Raw genomic sequence first — 21,391 nt, 5'->3', positions numbered from 1 at the left:
AAGATACATTATGTACTGTGTGTCGCATATGAATTTGGTTTTGACGCCTGGCCAAATATTGTAATAAAAGGCCTGCTTCCAAACTGGGACAATATGTGGAAGGTCTGGAGAAGTCAAGATTTATTTTCATCTCTGATTTTCACCTTTAAGACACAATTGCTTTCTAATCACTAGAATACCTGTAAATGTTGTTGTATCCTGTTTACTTGTCTGAATTGAATTCAATCCACTTTTGATTTAAAATGTATTTCAGTACTTTCCAAATTACCTAGTTACTGACTGGAATAATCATCCTGAATCCAGATATTAAACGGATCAATTCATTCTGAAGGAAACATCACATGCTGTGAACAAACTTAATGTCTACTTATTGGAAGCCTAAAAATCAACAAAATGTGATACACTGTTTTGAAAACAGTGTGCATAGTGTAATTCATAATTCCATGCACAGATCTTATAGCTAATCATAAAGATACCAGTGTGATAGCTTTTGCTAACTATGAAAGTAACAACACTAGTAATGTGCTCTGTTTGTAGACTGTGGATGTCCTCTAGTGGCAATGTCTGGTCCTTAACAATACTTGTGCGATGCCGGAATGCCAGATGGCTCTTGACCTTTTGATTGTTCTGAACATGTAAGTATGTTATCACACAGTGAATAACTTGGCTTTAAACATTTTGGTACCATTTTTATTTTACTTTATTTTGTTTTGTTTGTAATCACAAATAATATGGACAAAGGCATGGCCCATGGTGATAAAAGTTCCTTTTTTATTTCTCTGATAAGATCACTTACTTACTATTTACTTACTTTGGCCTTCATATAGAAAAATAGTACACTTATCATGTTCACTTTTATGGAGTCTCAAGCAAAACAAAACAAACGCAACATAAAATCAAACGCAAAGGAGACATGTCAGTAAAAAATAGTTAATCTTTTAAAAAACTGAACATTTTAATTATTATATTTATATTAATGTGAGTGTGAGGGGGTTCTATCATATACCCTCCACCGCGTCCAAGCATCTGCCACACGCAATGTTCTGTCTTTTTGACATATTTTGTTCAAATTTTAAATAATCCAAATATTTTGTGATACTCTGTTACAATGCGGTATATTACACACTATCAATAGACTAATCCTGGAAAATGCTCTATAAAATAATATATTTTGACAGTTATTGTGGTCGCTACTTCTGTATTTTGGCAACAATGAAGAAACATTATTCTTACATTTCTCATGTCGTTTTTAAAGAAGCATGTCAGGAAAACATCTTCAATAGGCAATTACATAATTTACGCATTCCCAAAGATATTAAATAAGCACTTTAAAATGATGCAGTCTATTTTAATTTGGAAATTCCTTTCCAGCTTTGTCAACTGTAAATATTCTTAGCGGAACCTTCGCTTTCCGCCGTTTCAACTTAACCGGAACTTCTTATTTTAAACAGGAAAACGCCCAGATTAGCTAAATTTCCAGGTTATAGTCTGAATTGGAGCGTTTCAGCGCAGATGGTCGGTTTGCGCAGGCGCCAAAAAGTAGGAAGCGTCGGCAAGGCGCATCACAACAATGCCCTGGAGAGTGTGAGGCTGCTGATAATGTAAGCTAAAATGTTGTTGATCGGAACATTTTCAATGAAAGTGCTTGTAAGCCATTAGTTATATCGTGGTATATAACTAGTAACTGGCTAGTTAAATGCAGTATTCTGTATAAATTTGAGGCTGGTGGATTGAAACAAATAGCAGTATAAAATGGGTGTGGGTTTAGTAACGTTATCTAGCTAGCTCTCATTTAAATGGTGTCTATAGGCAGCTAGCCTTGTTTGAAATACAGTTTCCACAACTATGTATCTAACTGCATCGGCATACGAGTCTGTTGGATATCAGTACCTAGCTACAGCACTAACTCCCGCGCTAAGTAACTACAATGCTGTTAGCTTCTAGTTAGCGAGCGAGCAAGCTAAAAGCTGACGAGTCCAGCTAGGTAGGTAACAGTAGGTAACTTTAGAGCACTCAATCTAACTAAACAGCTGGCGGTTACATACGGTCAATATCTCGATTAACGGCACTAGTTACCTTGCTGTGTTTTTTTTCCTTTCCAAACACAGAGTGAAACTTTGTGATTGATTTATGATTCATGGGTGATCCTGCACCGCGCTAAACGCCACGTCGAAGTTAGGTTACTCCAGGCTACTGAGATTGCTGGCTTGCCAGCTACCCAGCTGCTGTGTCACCGTGTGAAGACAGCTCACTCAAAAGTGTCATAACCATATTTTGAAGAAACTAGATCGGGCGAGAGAAAGTGAGCTTAGGATGCTTTTTAACTAGTTACCGCCAAGACTGGTTAGTGGACTTGCACGAGTGACAATTACATTTAAAGGCAAAACTGTCGGCGAGTTGGGTAGCATACTTAGTAAGACTAGTATGTATCAAGTCAACTAGCTATGGATCATATAAAAATACTAATTAGCTAATCAAGTAAAATGTAAATGTAGGTGCATACCTAGTAAGAAAGCTGGAATAAGTGCGTTTTTTTTATTTTAAACGCAGCATTATACCAGCTCGCTTGTGAATTCTTGTTTATTATTGTTGGCTTGCTGATTATTTTGCTAAAGGCGTTAGCCTAAGATGAAAATCATGGGGTACTTTGTACATTGAAACATTGCGATCTGGGGTAACGCAAAGGTGTTTCCTGCTTACTAACAGAGTATTGGAGGCCAGGCTTTTTTCTGTCAGCGAAACTAAACTAAACAGGGCCATAGAAATACTGCATTCCTTTGTTTTAAAGGAGGCCAACCAAGCAAGTCTTGTGTCCCGGACAAAACGCGGGCGTTGTCTGTCATTGTGCTCACGTTACATTACATTATTGCCATTTAGCAGATGCTCATGTCCAGAGCGAGGTTACGGTTTTATCCATTAATATACAGCTGGATATTTACTGAGGCATTTGTGGGTTAGGTACCTTGCCCAACGGTACAACAACAGCGCCCCATAAGGGAATCGAACCGACAACCTTTTGGTTTTCAGTCCTGCTCCTTACCACTACACCTCAATGCTCCCCACCCACGTCAAGCTGCTCTGTTGGGTTAAGTTAGGCGGATCAATGCAAAAGATGTTTGTGGTCTCGTACCACACAGGATAGACGCATTGCTTAGAACAGCAGCGTCTGCCGGAAAGGAAATGGATACACTATCTTCACTGCAGTAATGCAAATCAATCACATGACTGCCAGATGAACTCACCCGGTAAGTCGGGCGTGAAACAGGTTTTGTTTCCTCAGCGGGGTTCACGTTCGGGGACGTTTCAGGTCTCAATACTTTAAGACTTCCCATAAGAAGGAAGGCCACGGCTAATGCAAAAAAAGTCCACATGCTTTCAGCGTGCTTATGAAGTTTTGGTAAGATTTCTTACTACTTACCGATAAAATAGATCTACTATATGGTTGTTGACATTCCGTGAATAAGCAATGGAAGCTTCTTGCGGCATTCAAAGTTAAGTTTAACAAAAAGACAAAATATGTCATGTTCACATGAATTTTAAAAAACACACACACACACAATTACATAATGTAATAACTTCGTGAACACTTGAGGGCCAGTCATTATTCCTTTGCTTTCACACGCCAAATTGTCGGAGTTCCTGAGGGCTGGCTCGGTCTTGCCCGGGGCTTTCCCGGCGTCTCCCCTCGCTCCATTCCCCTCACAGCGTCCCGGTCCCGCAGCTGACCCTGTGCGTTTGGGGCTTTGTCGCCGGGCTCCGAAACTGCTGGCCATTGCAGATCCTTTTGCGAAATCATGTATCAGAAAAAAAAAACCACAACCAGAAACTCCTGACAGAGCAACTAGGACAAACAATCGGCATCATCCCATGCCGGGACCTTTCCAGCGAGCTGCTAGCAGTCACTCTCACATCCCCTTTCCAGAATGCTGCTTTTTTTCCATTATTATTATTATAATATACATTATTATTATCATTATCCATGTCACGCAACCTGCCTGCTGCCACCGTCCATCAGCTTACCGCTGTGTTTATGCCTGTGTTCTTAACATTATCAGTAAGAGGTCCTCTCGGGACCCCTAGCAGTTTCTTTCTGGTTGAGGTGCCATGAGGTGGGTTTTGGTTTTTCCAGTGTGGCTGATGGACTGGTCCCCAGTGTTCACGGCGGAAAGGAGTGACCCGGTCGAGCTCTCGCTGGAGACGAACGTGCCCGGACTGCCCCCGCTCACAGCGGTCGTTTGCGGAGCCGTGTGAAGCCCATGTGAGTGCCGTGTAACGGGAGCAGCCAGTCTGCTCAGAAACTGCTGGCTTGCACAAGTACTGCCCTACTGTCATGTGCCGCTGTGCAAAAGGAAGTGTGTGTGTGTGTGTGTGTGTGTGTGTGTGTGAGTGAGTGAATGAAAGAGGTGGGTTGGGATTGTGTGTGTGTGTGTGAGTGTGAATGAAAGAGGTGGGTTTGGATTTGTGTGTGTGTGTGTGTGTGTGTATGTATGTGTGTGTGTGTGAGTGAGAATGTGGAAGAAAGAGGTGGGTTGGGATTGTGGGTGGATGAATGTACTGGGACTCTCTCATACACAGCAGCTGATTTAATACTGCACAAGGGTTAGACAAACTGGGGCTAACAAGTGTGTTTGAGAAGGCTGCTGTGGGCAGCACATATAGGCAGGGCACAGAGGCAGGAGGTGACACCGCACTGCCCATGGGGCACGGACAGAGGGACGTGACCTGCAGAGGAGGGGTGTGGATTTAGGGTCCAGAGAAAAGACGACTTGGGAAGAGGGACAGGACACCCCCTTGGGAGAGCTAAGTTTGGGGGATGCTGGGAGTATTGGGGTCTGATGGCTGCTCGGGGGTCCAGGAGACAGGGTTTAGTGGGGAAGGGCCACCTCCACCCTTCTCTTTGGGTAAGCATTTAAACAGCTTACTTTCCCATTGGTTCAAGTTTTGATTTTTTTTTTTTTTTGTCTCAATCCTGCCTGAGTTTAGTATTAATTACAGATTATAGATGATTTTACATCTTTAATCCTGTTTTAGTTTGGATGATGGTTCATCATTGTATAATCCAATTTATTTTAGCTTTCAAGGGATTTTTTTTTTTTACTTTCTGTTACAGTAATTTCTGCTGTGAAGGGAAGTTATCAGCAGAAACAAGGACTGTCTCAGCAGATGTTGGCCTGTTCATTATGAAACTAGGAAACAGTGCAGCGTCTGCATATATTAGATAGTGTTTTGTGGTTGCTGTAAGACTAAAAATGTATTATGCTCTAATGTATTATACATCTCGTCGAACCCGCTCAATCAATCGATATATGGCACCACTTGTGCCTGAGGTTTGTAGAAGCATAGAATAGAGAATAAATGGGAAAAATTAGTGAAGGCCAGGGCTGTTGGTCCTGAGTGACTCAGTCGGTGAGGCGTTCATTCAGTGTGCTGGCTGGGCCCTGCGGCCTGGAACTTTTAACTTTTGAATCATCGGCCAGATAAAGGCCTTTTTTTGGTATGTTCAGGTTTTGCCAGCAAGCAGACATCTCTTGGCAACTGTGGCTCTTTTTGAGCAAGCAGCTTGTTTCAGAGCACCTGGGCTAGCGTGTTCAGACCTGCTGAATATACTCATTATGAAAACTGTTATGCTTTGACTTCGTCTACCTCATTCTTCGCACTGAAATGACAGAAGTGAGACTGAGATCCATTCTGTTTGAAGTTTACACCTGGACCAGTGTAAATCATACGGAACATTTATGATTTGCCCCCAGACGCTGTTTTTTTGCTGTTATAGCTGCTTGGTGAAGTTAAGCTAGTGCTGGCATTGCTGTTAGTGGTTACACTGCTTTGAATGGCTGGCAGATGTGGTTATACCACAGGACACATATTTCATATTATATTTTCCCATCATTTATTGTAGGTATCATGGGCATTGCAAAGAGGAACTGTTTAAAAATGAAGTGCAGTGAAGGTGTTCAGTGGGAAACGCCAATGATGTCCTATGATGTTCTGCCTGTTCATTTCCATATATTTTCCTATCATTTATTCATTGTAGTTCAACCTAAAGTGCCGCATTTAAACTTTATACATGCTTCTCATTTAGTTTTTGTAACACCTCAGTGTCAGTGATTACACCTCAAAGGCTGAAAAGACTGATGTGAATGTAGATTCATCTGGATTCCTGTCCAATACGGATTTCAGGAACTCCATATATGGTATGGCTGTGCGTCATTTGCGCCTATAGGATATGACATCATCCAGGCCTGTTTGCTGTTTGGTGGTAAACTGTAGATAAGTGTTAGACCTTCACCTGTGAAGCCATGGCAGCTGCTTATGATTTGGTGTGACTCCAAAGGTTAGACGCTTGCTCAGACTAACGTGTCTGGGCACTGTAATAAAGGTTTGAGAGCACTTAAGGACGTCTAGCTGAGAAAAATGTATGTGTGCCATCTTCGTTCTTTTACCTGCTAGTATTATCTTTAATCCTATTGTACATTATTCTGTTTTCACTGATTTTATTTAGTTGTGTTGGGTCAGGCGTTTCATTTTTGCATAGTTGACATGAGGAGTAGCAAACCTTTTGTTCAGTAACCTGTCGCGTAGAGTTTTTTCACATTGAATATTATTCTTTAACCGCTGCTTTACCATTGCAGTGTCTCTGAGTAAATATGGCCTTTGTGCTGTGTGTTTTTTCTGGCTGTTTTATAAGAGATATGAGTGCTTGTTGTTGTACGGTAGTTATACTGTAGAGCAACTACAGAACACTAAGTAATTTGAAGTTGTTACATTTTGGCCATTTTTGGCCTCGCTTTGTGTACTATGCTCAATTTTTTTATTTATTTCAGATAGTGCTAGGTGCGTTTGCCTTCACTTTAATGTGAATGTTAAGCACATTAACATGAAGTAATTTGAACTTGTTACATTTTGGCCATTTTTGGCCTCGTTTTGTGAATATATGTACCATGTTCATGGTTTATTTCTTTCAGATAGTGCGAGGTGTGTTTACCTGCACTTTAACATAAAGATATTATCCTTATGTTTAATTTACTTGATGGATGTGTCCTGACTAAGAGCACTGCTTGGAACCCAAGACATTATAATGGTGTTCTGTTTCTGTTGTCATAATGCTGCATATTTGGTAGTACAATGTGTGTATTCAATATTTTTAATGCGTAAAAGATTCTGCTGATAGTTGTCAGCTGAAAGTGTGAATAATGTGTTACCCTGCGGTTGTGGCAGCCGTCAGGGTCGTGCTGTCATTGTGTTGTGGTGGTGTAAACACTGCCTTCTACGTTCACAGCTTGTCACATTACACCACCTCTCAGCATCTGGTGAGCAAATCTGGACTCCTGCTGCACAGGTGTGTCATTCCTCACCCCTCTCGTCTCTCTCTCTGTCCCCCCCCCCCCCCCCCCCCCGCAGTCCCAAACCATGAACTACGTGGGGCAGCTGGCGGAGACGGTGTTTGTGACGGTGAAGGAGCTGTACCGAGGCCTGAACCCGGCCACTCTCACGGGGGGCATCGACGTGATCGTGGTGCGGCAGCCCGACGGGTCCCTGCAGTGCTCCCCCTTCCACGTGCGCTTCGGGAAGCTGGGGGTGCTGCGCTCCAAGGAGAAAGTGGTGAGTGCCGGCGATGCAGGCTGCTGGTGCTGTCTCACGCCGCAGGAGTCCCGGGGACACAGGCCAAAGTCACTGTCTCACTCTTTACAGGAGTTACAGAGACACAGGCCAAGGTCACTGTCTCACTCTCTACAGGAGTCTCAGGGACACAGGCCAAAGTCACTGTCTCACTCTTTACAGGAGTTACAGAGACACAGGCCAAGGTCACTGTCTCACTCTCTACAGGAGTCCTGGGGACCCAGGCCAAAGTCACTGTCTCACTCTCTACAGGAGTCTCAGGGACACAGGCCAAAGTCACTGTCTCACTCTCTACAGGAGTCACAGGGACACAGGCCAAAGTCACTGTCTCTCTCTCTACAGGAGTCTCAGGGACACAGGCCAAAGTCACTGTCTCACTCTCTACAGGAGTCACAGGGACACAGGCCAAGGTCACTGTCTCTCTCTCTACAGGAGTCTCAGGGACACAGGCCAAAGTCACTGTCTCTCTCTCTTCAAGAGTCTCAGGGATACTGTCTCACTCAAAGGGACAGTCCCGTTCACCTGCGTTTGTATTACAGGTGGACATTGAGATCAATGGCGAACCCGTGGAGCTTCACATGAAGCTGGGGGACAATGGAGAGGCCTTCTTCGTGGAGGAGAGCGAGGATCTGGAGGTCAGTATCTGCTGGGACGGGGGCCACACCTGGTGGGGCTGTGGTTATGGATGATGCTCAGAGATCTAAGCACAGAGGTAATCTAATTTTGGAGGTGGTTGTATGCCATCTCTGCATTGTGAGTGATGGTGCTTTTTAATGTTTGGACGGGAAACTTTTGAGATTTTTAATGGTCATGCTTGTTTCTGTGCTCCTGGGCTTGCCTCAGCAGCTGTAGCTAATACCAAGGTGAATTAAATCTCTGTTTTTTTGTTTTAGTGTACACCACCCTTCTAATTATTAGTTACGGAAGAAATTAACTAAATCTGATTGTTAGTTATGGAAAAAAATTGTATTGAAGCAGTGGGCCGTTTCTCTCCTACAATTTATAACAAGATATTACTTGCTTTGAATTACCTGCTTTTTATGGAACATCTCAGTGTGTTTTGGATTCTGTGATCTGGTGACTGTGATGTATGGTAGTCTGTGTACTTGGCTTGCCTTAGTTTCTAGGCTATCTAGTTTCAGGTTAGCACAAGTTAACTTGTGGTAACGCTTGAACAGTATTATGCTTTCACTCACTGGTCTGGGAGTGTTGTTAACCTAGTCTGACACTGTTACTCAATCAACTTGGATGGATACACTTCTGTAGTGTTGTGCTGGAAGTTGCTCTGGATAAGAATGTATGCTAATGTAATTCAATGCAGATAGCAAATTACTACAGTTTGTAACATGCTAATGAGTTAGCGGAGGGAGGTTGGTTGGTCCGCTCACGCTGTGATTGGCTGCCACTCACGTGAGCGTGTTGTCCTCCCCCAGGAGAGGGTCCCGGCGCACCTCTGCACCTCCCCCATCCCCATCGAGGTCCCGGAGATCTGCGAGGCGTCCGAGGCACCCCCCAGCACCGCGTCCCGCCGGAAGAAACGGCGCCGCAAGCGGGTGCGCTTGGACACCTACCTGAGGGAGGAGGGGAGCTCGTCCTCGGACGAGAGGGACCCCGGGGAGACGGAGGCGCTCAGGGAGGACCCGCTGTCTCCCATGCTGGCCAGGTTTGCGTTTCCAAAACGTTGTCAGGAATGTTAGTGAATCCTTGGGGTAAAGGCGTTCTGCCTTTATACACACTGTAACATTTGTTCTGAAGGGTTTTCTCTTTTCCTTGTCATGCCCAGATTTTTCCTCCTGACACTCCGCTTTATATGAAATGTAATATTCTGTTGTATTTAAATGTCTGTCCTTATGCAGTGAAGATAATTTGGTAGTTGACACTCTGAGAGCGGTCACTGAAAGGGCTTCCTCCTCTTTTTGTTTGGGACAGCAAGTCTGTGTACTACTCCCTTACAGAGGAGCCGTTTGAAGAGATGGGGAGCACCCCGTCCCGAGACGTCCACCCCCACTCTGACGGAGAGTGGTCCCCCTCGGAGAGGTAACGGTGAAAGGCTCTTTACTACATTACTTTACATTACAATACATTATATTACATTACGTCATTTAGCAGCCGCTCTTAATTTCCCACTGGGATTAATAAAGTACATATCTATCTATCTATCTATCTATCTTACCCAGAGCGACTTCCAAATAAATGCATCACAATGCTAAGAGTAGTTATCAAAAAGTAGAGGTCAGTAAGATACTGAGTTAAGTGCTAAACTAGCCTAGAGTGCTTTTTTAATAGAATACAGGGATAGATAGGATAGATAGAGAGGAAGGTAGACTGGAGATGAAGCTTGAAGAGATGAATTTTCAGCTTTCTGTTGAAGGCACGTCGGGAGCCTCTTGCTCTTACGCTCGCAGTGTGTGAAAGGGTGTGGTGGCGGGTGCGTTTCACGCTGCGTGATCAGGCTGACGCCTGGGCCTGTGTGTCTCTGTGTGTTCCAGCGTGTTCTACAGCCGCCCCTCCTCCCCGAAGAGTGACTCGGAGCTGCTGGTGAAGCCCCAGGAGGCGCTGGGCCCCCAGATGCAATGGAACTGGGGGGGCTTTCCAAAAGTAAGGACAGGACGCCCAGGGAAACTCCCGTTCTCAGGCCTCATAGAAGCATTTACACATCCTGCTCTATCTCGATGTATTTTCTCATGTTTTTGTTATGTTTGCTCCTGATGAATTATCAAACAGCAGTAAGCAGGGTTCTTTGCTGCTGCCGACATGGGTTTTGAGCACTGAAAACATTTGGAAGTAGAGCAGTGTGTGGGTGTGCACTGTAATGCATAATAACTTTTACTTTCTTTCCCGCTGTTGCATGTATGTTCTAATTTGCTTTTGCCATTCAAAGCATCATTCTCATATCCCCCCAGATCTTAGGGTATGTTTCATAAGAGATCCACTGCAGTGCTGAGATATTTGTTTTGGTCTAGATCATGCTACTCTCTGAAATGTCTCAACAGGATTTGGTGGTGGGATTTTGGCAGATTTTGGAGTGACCGTTTGAGGATCAGAGATACACGTTTTAGGGTGTAACCCGTTGTCCTCCTCCGACAGGTTTGTCAAAGCGAGAGGACGCTGGTGGAGGTGCAGCGGGGGTCTCCTCTCCACCCCTCTGAGAAGACACACTTCCGCACCATCCAGCGGCAGGACTCTTTCGACATGGGCTCGGATCCCGGGGTGAGCGCTGGCCGGGGGGTCAGCGTGACCGTTCTGAGGCCCGAACCCAGGCCCGGGACCGCCGAAATTCTGCCCCCAGAGGACAGCCTGCCGCTGGAGGAGCCGCAGTGCACCTCCCACTCCACCCCGAATCAGTCCCCGCTGCCCCTGCAAGCACAGACCCCCCCGGAGTTGCGGGGCGCAGAGCCGGAGGTGGAGACCCTGCAGGCAGAGGAGACCGCCTCCCCCGAACAGAGCCCTACCTCAGAGCAGGCCGAGGGGCATCACGCGCCACGCCCAGAGAGGCCGGCCAATATGGGGGCCTCGCCGGAGCCCGAGGAGCGGGAGGTGGCGGAGGGAGCCGATCAGGGGCGCAGGGACTGCGCGGGGGGAGCGGAGGAGGAGGTGCTGACGGAGACAGCAGCAGAGAGCTCCCAGAGGGGACAGGCCACAGAGGGCACCAAGTTGACGGACGGTGCTGAGGCCGAGAGCCAGAGCGGCTCCTCAGAGGCAGCAGCCAAGGCAGATGCACAGGAGAGAAAGAGAGGTGAGTGGGGCTCGCTGTAGGATTAGCATGACCACTCCAATCGCTCTTCCTTTACAGGGGCATGACCACTCCAATCGCTCATCGTTTACCAGGGCATGACCACCCCAATCGCTCTTCCTTTACAGGGGCATGACCACTCCAATCGCTCATCGTTTACCAGGGCATGACCACCCCAATCGCTCGTCCTTTACCAGGGCATGACCACTCCAATCGCTCATCGTTTACCAGGGCATGACCACTCCAATCTCTCGTCCTTTACCAGGGCATGACCACTCCAATCGCTCATCGTTTACCAGGGCATGACCACTCCAATCTCTCGTCCTTTACCAGGGCATGACCACTCCAATCGCTCATCGTTTACCAGGGCATGACCACTCCAATCGCTCGTCCTTTACCAGGGCATGACCACTCCAATCGCTCATCCTTTACCAGGGCATGACCACTCCAATCACTCAGTCTTTACCAGGGCATGCTGTATGCTGAATGCTGTTGCCTTTATTTCAGCCTACACTTCCGCCTTGAAATTCTGTCTTCTGTGTTGCTCTCTGATGCAGGTAAAAGAAGTCAGCATCTGGGGCCCTCAGACATCTACCTGGATGATCTGTCCAACCTGGACCCTGAAGTTGCAGCCCTCTACTTCCCTAAAAGGTACAGCTGGTCTCCATTTCCTGTCCAAGTACAACCCTGGCCAAATTCTGAGAACTGTCTGGTTGGAATGCATGTGACACTGAAAATCACACCATTTTCATGCCAAAGATAAATTTAGGCAAATAATGGCAACTAGTAGTCAAAACCTGTTTTGGGATGTCATCTTGTGTGTCCAAAGTTAGTAGAGATTACAGTTTACATAGGTTACAGTTTTTTTTTACAATGTTATCCATTTATACAGCTGGATATTTACTGAGATAATTGTGGGTTAAGTACCGTGCCCAGGGGTACAGCAGCAGTGCCCCAGTGGGAAATCGAACCGGCAACCTTTTGGTTACAAGTCCTGTACCTTAGCAACTATGCCAAAGTGTAGCAAATGTGTTTAATACACATTTGCTGAAAGACAAAACTGCACTCAAACTGAGGGTTCTGAACTGACGCCCAATGACACACATCACTTCCTGTTTCCCTCCTGCAGCGAGACTGAGTCGGGGTCGCGGATGGGGGCGGAGGCGGGTTCTCAGTCGGGAAACCAGTCCCCCCAGTCGGTGGGCAGCGGGGCGATGGACAGCGGCACCGACTACCTGTCCGACTCCACGGCGGACCTGCTGGACGTCACCATGTCCCTCTGTGGCGGGGCGGTGGACACCAGCCACATCAATAAAGGTAACGGGGCAGGTCACAGAACACGGCTCTGCTTTTTCATTCTGGAAAAACGACGAGCCTCATCTTTCCTCTCTCCTTTTTCAGAGAAGTTTCTGGAGCACATCGTCAGCTTCCAGGATTTCGTCAAGAACCCCGGGATCATCGAGGACCCCAACCTGGTCATCTGCATCAACTCAAAGTCAGTTCTCCTCCTTTGGTCTGTGTGGTTGGGAGTGTTTAGAGGACAGGGAAAATAAACCTTCATATGTGGAAAAGATCAGTATCTATTAAGGGTGCACTTGAATGATACAATTGATTTATTAGTTTAAATACTTGCATTTAAATTCATTTCCTGCTTCAGCTATTCATTATCAGATTACTCTGAACTGAAAGATTATGTGAGAGGAGGAAAATGTGTCAGTCACACTATATGACAGGATAATTTGCATTGACATAATTTTCTAAATCTCCTCTAATCATACTTTTTTGGTTGACCATTTCTAAGTTTCATACTCGGTCTATTTCACATTGCGCAGCAAGTGTTCCATTTGAATTATCCCCATTTTTCCTTTTCTTCATGTCCCTTTCAAGTCCTTTCTCCTCGTCAATCCTTCACCCATTCCTCGTCATTTTTACTCTGTGCTGTTGACGTTGCCTCCTTTTCGTATATGAAGTCACTGATATTTGCCGTCTGTCTAGCAGCACTGCTCCCAAAGCCAGGCCCCCCATCATCAGCTGACTTTGTCTTTACTGTCTTGTCTGAAGTTGGTAATTCTGTGCTCTGTGCTGTAATTCCATTTCATCTCCTGTATTTCCTCTTACATTATAACATCTCTTATTTAACGTGGTTTCCTTGCTTCTGTTAAATTGGCCTGCGTTACACCTCATTAAAAACACCGTTATCGATCACCCGGATCTAAAATGCTATCCATCAGTGTCGTTCCTCCCCTGTTTTCCTGAAACCCTACAGCAAACAGCTTGATGGACAGCACCAGCTCTGCTCTCTTTATCCCTTCCGGTCTGTCCTGCTCCTCTCTCTAAACGCTAACTGCTCTTCTGCCTGTCACTTAATCGTATAACAGCATTATAAATGTTTCAAATCACGTCTTCTAAATTAGTTCTGGCTTGTGAAGTGGAACACCATTTTCCTCTATAGCTCATGTTACAGTACTCCTGTGAAGCCAATGTTCAGCTAATGTGTGCTGTCCATTACCATCTGATTGAGGTAATAATCGATTTTTTTCTTGTTACTGTGTGTCTTCCAGATATTATAACTGGGCTGTAGCTGCCCCAATGATCCTGTCAATGCAAGCCTTTCAGAAGAATCTGCCAAAGGTATTATTATTATTATTATTATTATTATTATTATTATTATTGTTGTTGTTGTTACTCAGCTGATTATGAACCTGGTGGTGATTATTAGTGACTGTTAGTGAGGTTAGTTGTAGGCCTACAATGCAGTGATGAACCTTGGTTCCCTCTCTGTAGAGCAGCATAGAGCAGCTGGTGAAGGACAGGATGCCCAAAAAATCCGGGCGCTGGTGGTTCTCCTGGAGACGGAAGGACATGGACACTAAACAGGTGCGGTCGGTCAGGAGGCTACATTGCATAAAAGAATTTAAAATTGGAGCAAAACAAGTGAGCAGTCAGAATTCTTCACTCAGTCCTACTCAGTCCTACTCCTGGAGTCCCTTCTGTCCCCATCTGTCCTTGCTCCAAACCACCTGATTGAAATTAGTGCTCTTGATCTTGATTAAATCAGGTGTGCTCAGCTAGTCAAAAGTGCCACTGATGAGTTCAGTCAGGTAGGTAGAGCAGGGAAAGATGGAAAACTTGCAGAGTAGGGGGCCCCAGGAGCAGGACTGAGAATCAGTGCTACAGAGAAACAGCTCTGTTACGTGCAACCCCTGGCTGAACAAAAGCAGTTATTGATTTAATTTAACTCATGCCTCATTTGAAGTCTTGTTAACTGGCAGATGTCATCTCAGTTTCAGTTTTACATCTATAGACTTATGGAGCTCTTTGCTTGTATTTATAGAAAGAGATACAGCCCTCTGCTCTTGTCTGATCTTATTTCTAATTTCCTGAATTATGATGAGTCATTTTTCAGAGGCCTTAAACTTTGCAGACTGAATGTAGCTTTAGCATGTTTTGTGTTAGAATGGGCTGGTATTTGCTGTGTGTAGCTTGTTTCAGTTTGGAGGTGCAGCTCTCATTTTTGTCCCAAACTGCAGCAGGCAAATTCCAAGCTTGACCAGGAGGGTGCCCCGATGGGAGCTTCTGCATCGGACCAGGGAGCCTCCAGCTTACAGTAAGCAGGGATTCCTCTGTGTCCTTCCTTCTGCCAGCTTTCCATCAGCAGTCTTTAGGCTTGTCAGGAAATACAGTACCAGTCAAAAGTTTGGACACACCTGATTAAGATAAAGGGAAACGCGCATTCAAAGGTATTTTGATCGAAAGACTTAAATGTTTGAAATTTGTTTCTTAGGCATGAGTTTCACAATTTATATTTGTCTATGTATGAATTTCTTTCCAAAAAATTTAATTTAAAGAAATATTTTTGGCTACTTTGAAGAAGCTGTAATATAAGAGTTTTGATTTGTTTAACACTTTTTTGATAGGTGCATATTTCCATTTGTGTTGTTTCATAGTTTTTTGTCTTTGCTATTTTCTTTACTGCTTTTTTCAATAGAAGCTTATGTTTTCATTAATGCAAATGACTATCCTTGTGTGACTGTTATATTTTTCAGCTGTGCATTAGTTTTTGCCTAAGGAGCTGTGGGGTTAATTGTTTTCCAAAAAGTCTTTCGGGAGGAAATCAGTGTTTCCTCTAAAGCGCATGCCACAGTGGCGCCTCCCTGTGGTGACCCGAGTGAATTGCGTCTGTCGTCCTCAGGGAGAAGCGGGGCGAGACGTCCAGCGACGATGACGACTCGGGGAGAGCGCGGGAGGGAAGCTTGTCCGAGGCCCTGTCCACGTCGCAGTGTCTCAGCCAGATGTACCGCAAGTCTCTGCGCCTCACCTCCGAGCAGATCGTAGGCCACCGCTCTCTCTACGTTACATTGCATTCATTTAGCAGACTCTCGTATCCAGGCTGGCTTACACAGCTTGTATGTTTTACATGTTATCCATTTACACAGCTGGATATTTACTGAGACAATTGCGTGTTAAGTACCTTTCCCAAATGTGCAGCAGCGGTGCCCCGGTGAGGAATCGAACCAGCAACCTTTCAGTTACAAGTCCTGCTCCTTACCACTAAGCTACACTGCTACCCCCAGCTCATAGACTGTCTGATCTGTAGGTCTTTAGTGCTGGCCAGGTGTGGGCAGCTCCAGAAATAGAGGGCCAGAGTCTGGAAGGTTTTAGTTGCCTTTTTTAGCCACCGTCCAGCCCTGTTGCCCGCTGCTGTCTTAGATTGGAAGAGACTGATTCATCCACGTGTTCCCCTCTCCCCAGGAGCGCCTGAACCTTCGCGAGGGGGCTAACAAGGTGGTGTTCAGCGTCACCACTCAGTACCAGGGCACCTGTCGCTGCGAGGCGGCCATCTACCTGTGGAACTGGGACGACAAGGTCATCATCTCCGACATCGACGGCACCATCACCAAGTGAGTGCCGGCCCATCTCCAGTATCACCTGTGAGAGAAAGACCGGTCCATTTACATGGGCGTGGAGAGCGTTTCAGGTGCGCTGAGGTGCTGCTACATATGTGAACATTCTGGTGGCTCTCCACAGGTCAGACGCCCTGGGACACATCCTGCCACAGCTCGGGAAAGACTGGACTCATCACGGCATCGCCAGGCTCTACCACAAAATCCACCAGTACGTGCCAGTCTCATATAGCATGAGTACTCAGCATTTAACTTTCATCAGAGTATGTATCAGTCCCTTCTGTATAACATAAGATTACATGCATAAGTCCCCTAGTTTGCATGGTTTAAGTCGATCCCCTGTTGAAACAAGCTCTGCAAAAAGAGTAGAAATGTACTTGTGAATTAGCTACTCCGTTTTTACTGCCGTCGAAAGGATAATGATCATTTTAAGAAAAGTATTACCTATGTATTTATATTACACCTTTCAGTCATATTCCCAAAGTGCATCATATTCAGTAAGAAAACTGCATAAAACAAGGCCAATTCAAAAGTGAAACCTCATTTACGGGAACAGCAGAGAGGAGGAGAGGTAATAATATGAGCAGTTAATGAGATGTTGACTAAAGCCAGACAAACAGGCAGTGCAAGATAAGACCAGACAGTCAGACGGAGACTGCAGAGCTGAGGGTGTGTATAGCAGCTCATCGGGATGACTTTTGCCTTTGAGTTTGCCTTTGAGGCAGTAATTTTTCAGCAAAGGTGTGACAGGGGACAGTCTCAAAAAGAGAAATTGCCTCTTTGTTTTTTGATGGCTGGTTGATTAGGCTGGCGATCCACGGGGGTTTGTGCGAGTGTTGAGTTGCATCTTGAGTTGTTGTCTCTGTTAGGAACGGCTACAAGTTCCTGTACTGCTCGGCGCGGGCCATCGGCATGGCTGACATCACTAAGGGCTACCTGCAGTGGGTGAACGACAAGGGCACTGTGCTGCCCAAAGGCCCCGTGCTGCTGGCCCCCAGCAGCCTCTTCTCCGCCCTGCACAGGTGTGTCTCGCGAAAACCCCCCCCCATCACAGCGGTCTCCAATGTGCCCATCACACAGTTAAGGTCATTCAGCAGCACGCTGACGCTAAGTTTTACCGCTCTCTTCTTTGTTGCAGGGAGGTGATTGAGAAGAAGCCTGAGGTGTTCAAGATCGCCTGTCTCACTGACATCCGGGACCTCTTTAACCCACGGAGGCAGCCCTTCTACGCAGCCTTTGGGAACCGGACCAATGTAAGAGCCCGGCCTCTCGTTCAGCAGTGTGTGTGTATTTAACCTCATTTCTGCATTGATTAGCACAAGCCTTTTGTCAGCAGTTGTTGAAGCATCTACATTTTTGGTCTGTCTCATCTGTCAGGGAATGTAATGTTTGAAGAGCCCAATGTGGAATTTTCAACAATGAAGTAACCTAAATACACAACTCAGTCTAACAGAGATAATATATAGGATGTGGTTGTAGGTCAAGACTTGTCAGTCACTTCCATTTTTGCATCGTACTTCATACTTCATCTTCAAACTTCACCACCTGTTGAGCTTCACACTTAAGTTCCCAAGCTCACTTATGACTTTATCTCATTTTTGGGCCTTTCCATCTGCCATACTTGTTATTGCAAGATATTAAAATGCATTTGAAAGGCCTGGTTGATACACTTCATGCTTTATGCCCCTGGGGCTGGAGGGCTAACACTGAAAACTTTGAATTAGACAGAACAGTTATTTTTAATTATGACACAGATTTGTATTCCTCCTTTGTAACTCCTTAAGACTACCGATCAGCAATCCAAGTATTTTGCTAATTCTTGCCATTCCAGACAAACCATGCCATTTGAATCTTCCAGTGCCAGTTATGTTAGAGATTTTATGGAGCAACTCGATTAAAAATAGTTTTCCTTCATAGCTTAGATGAAAAGATGCATATAGTTAGATTTTCCTACATTTTGTTACCTGTTGTGCTCTGAACGAAGCAGGTTTCAGTACAAAATTTCCCTCTCCTTGCAGGACGCATATGCCTACAAGCAGGTGGGAGTGTCGGAGACGCGGATCTTCACTGTTAACCCCAAAGGGGAGCTCATCCAAGAGAAAACCAAGGGGAACAAGTCATCGTAAGTAACGAACTACAGGGGCCTGTGTGAGCAGAACCGGCAGACACGCTTCTAGAGCGGCTCATATGTCAACCTGCACATGTTTTAATGGTGTCTCTTGCATGTCCCCAGTTTGCATCGATTTAGTCAATCCCCTGTTTGAAACAAGTTCAGCAAAACATTAGAAATGTACTTGTGAATTAGTTACTTTTTTACTGGGCTTGAAAGGATAATAATGATAATATTAAAGAATGTGTTACCTTCATATTTATATTACACCTTTCAACGATCTTCCCAAAGTGCATCACATTCAGTAAGAAAAGTGCATAAAACAAGTCCGATTCAATAGTGAAATTTCATTTGCAGGATCAGTATTTAAAGAGCAGAGCGGATGAAAGTTGATATATGAGCAGCATATAGGATATTGACTGAAGTGGCTCTGTGGCAGGTACTCTCGGCTGAGCGAGTTGGTGGAGCACGTCTTCCCCCTCATCGTGAGGGGCCGGACTTCCTCCTTCGACTACCCAGAATTCAGTCACTTCTCGTACTGGAGAGACCCCCTGCCAGAAGTGGACCTCAACGCCCTGCTGTAGCTGCCCTCTCATGTGCCTGATTGTATTTTCTACCCCTTCTCTTTCCCCCCCTCTCTCACTCCCCCATCCTCCTAAGTCTTCCTCTTCCTCTCCGACAAAACTCGGGAGAAAGAGTTCAGTTGTAACATTGTGACAGGGAGCTCCTGGCCTCTCTGGTTTTTAACCCTCTTTTAGCAGTTGTGACTCTGTTTTGCTACAATGACTGACCAAAGATGAAACAGAGGACATAACTAATGAAGAGCATCCATCCGGTCTTCTGCAAAACCTGATCCACGTCGCAAACCGAGACCAAAGTGCAGCCAATGATTGTAAACGTCGGTGCACAGAGAGAAAGTGCTCAATGTTAGGTTCTGAATGCCACATACTGTAGCTCTGACTATGCCTTCTCCCTAGCACTGAAACGATGCAAGGGTTATGCCTTTTTGCACTTAATATTGGCATTTTCTCACAATGTTCATAATAAGGGCTATCGTGGTAATGTTTTAAAGAGAGCTGTAGCATTATCAGGGACCGTCACCTAAATGACCTAGTGGAGAAACCAGACAGAAAATTGCTTTTGTATTACAGTGTCGTCGTGGGATTCTTTTTAAACAGGTTATATTATATAAATTAAGTTAAGCCTCATTTCAGTTTGTTATTGTGTAGCGTATAGTAAATTGTGTATTTATTTGCAACATTGAAATGTCGCCAAATAATTCAGCTATAAGCCTGGCCAACAACATAAATAAAACAAGTCTTTTTAGCCTTTATTCTAAAAGGTGACTAAACCTGATGAGGTACAACATAGCCTGAACTTCTTCAAAGATTGGAATCTTTGATGTTGTTGTCCATTAACTTAGTTTGAAAGCATTATTGATCTGGGCAAAGTCACCAGAATGATTCTTTTCTTCTAGACTTATTTCAATGCCTGTTTGAAATGGACGTTTGCAGTGACGCAAACTATTGACAGGAGGAAAAAAAAAACAAAACCAAAAAGAATTTACTATAGCAGTGGTGATAATTAGCTCATGCATTTATATATCTGTATAAATTATTCCCTGTAAAGAAGTACTGTGTGTATCCTTTCACCTAATATACTGTTTTATACTTTAGCAAACCCCTTTGCTACCTTTAAGTTTCAGACCTGAATGTGAGAAGTCCACTGTTGGCATGCAGTGGCATTGTAAACACTACAGGGGGCGCCATAGACCCGTGTGACTGATACAGATCAGTTTTGTGGATTGTTGATAGACTTGCGAAAGTGAGACAATTCGTGCAGATTACTGTTTTAAATTGTCACAACACTTGGCTCCCCATCACCCTCCATATTGTAGTCTGTCAGAGATAAGTTTCTTCTGTGTAACGAGAGACTATGGGGAAAAAATAAAATGCATAACAGGGTTGAATAAATTGACTCTTGAGGAAGGAAACTAGCGTCTGATGGTTATTAAATGTGCTTGCATATGTGCTAATCCGATATGTTTTAAACATTTCAACTAATTTCCTTTATGCCCAATTAATACAAATGGACAGGCAATATTTAATTACAAGGGTTACTGGGTTGGATAAATGCCTATTATTTTATAGTTCCCATATTTCTGCCAGAGATACTTCAGATCAGTCTAATAATACAATTTACACTTCAGTTCAGCTATCAGTCCCACTGTGGTATAATTCACAGTCAAGACTGTGTTATTATGTGAGTAATATGTTTCTGTTTGAACTATTCAATATCTCAGGGCAGAAGTGTCTGTTTTCTTCCTCAGTCAAATCAAGGTCAGCACTGTGTGGTGTGACATCACCAGCTGTATACAGAATCTGTCCTATTAAACATGATGCTAAAGAAGACCCTTTCTAGCGGCATATATATGATGGAATGTCTTAGACATTTTCTGTCCAAGTTTTAGTTCTAAACTCTGGATGAGTTCATCATTTGAAAAGTGAATATGCATGAGTTAAGTTTTTTAAGCTTCAGACTTTTTCCCCCCCAATGAGAACCAGCATTCTATATGGCATGGCGACCACAACAGCAACAACCTGCAGACACAAGGAACCACGTGCAGCTGTGATTGGTAAGGCGGATGTAAAGCTATTTGTATGTAATGTGTTCTGCTTTCTGTGAATTGTGTAATTTAATAAGTGGCAGCACAGAGTGATATAAAAAAGTATTGACATTTAATAATGATTTCACAAGTTGAAAGACCAGACATCCGTCCAGACCAAGGCAGTGTAGAGTGCAGAGCTCTTTTATCTAGTCATCAAACAATATACCCCTACAGCATTCTATATACAGAGTCTACAAAAACTGCCCTCTGCATTGCATGTTTATACATAAAAACATATGTGCTACCTTTACTGAGCACCGTTCATGCACAAAGGGCTAAGGCATTTTGCACAGAGTGGGCACTTAAAATGTATCAACAGCCAATTAATTGCCCATTGATTTAAGTTAAAACACTTT

General features: G+C 44.6%; 1 protein-coding gene across 4 annotated transcripts; it reads left to right on the top strand.

Moving 5' to 3' along the window:
• Positions 1-1,523: 1,523 nt before the first annotated feature.
• On the top strand, positions 1,524-19,276 carry LOC118779382 (phosphatidate phosphatase LPIN1-like). Of its 4 annotated transcripts, none has more exons than XM_036531459.1 (21): positions 1,524-1,601; positions 4,130-4,258; positions 7,402-7,602; positions 8,160-8,255; positions 9,054-9,283; positions 9,550-9,657; positions 10,110-10,218; positions 10,708-11,356; positions 11,911-12,004; positions 12,483-12,670; positions 12,755-12,848; positions 13,915-13,984; positions 14,138-14,230; positions 14,887-14,960; positions 15,546-15,684; positions 16,106-16,254; positions 16,382-16,468; positions 17,127-17,279; positions 17,396-17,510; positions 18,276-18,379; positions 18,807-19,276. In XM_036531459.1, the coding sequence occupies exons 3-21, from the start codon at positions 7,411-7,413 to the stop codon at positions 18,949-18,951; spliced, it is 2,889 nt and encodes a 962-aa protein (XP_036387352.1). In that variant the 5' UTR covers positions 1,524-1,601; positions 4,130-4,258; positions 7,402-7,410; the 3' UTR covers positions 18,952-19,276. The 4 variants fall into 4 exon arrangements, with proteins under 4 accessions (XP_036387352.1, XP_036387349.1, XP_036387350.1 ...); XM_036531456.1 differs by having other exon boundaries at positions 14,884-14,960; XM_036531457.1 differs by lacking the exon at positions 1,524-1,601 and adding an exon at positions 3,167-3,245 and having other exon boundaries at positions 14,884-14,960.
• Positions 19,277-21,391: the final 2,115 nt, after the last annotated feature.

This window comes from Megalops cyprinoides, chromosome 6 (assembly GCF_013368585.1).
Source record: "Megalops cyprinoides isolate fMegCyp1 chromosome 6, fMegCyp1.pri, whole genome shotgun sequence".
NCBI lineage: Eukaryota > Metazoa > Chordata > Actinopteri > Elopiformes > Megalopidae > Megalops > Megalops cyprinoides.
The sequence above is the reverse complement of the archived record's forward strand: the minus strand, read 5'-3'. Positions and strand labels throughout refer to the sequence as shown.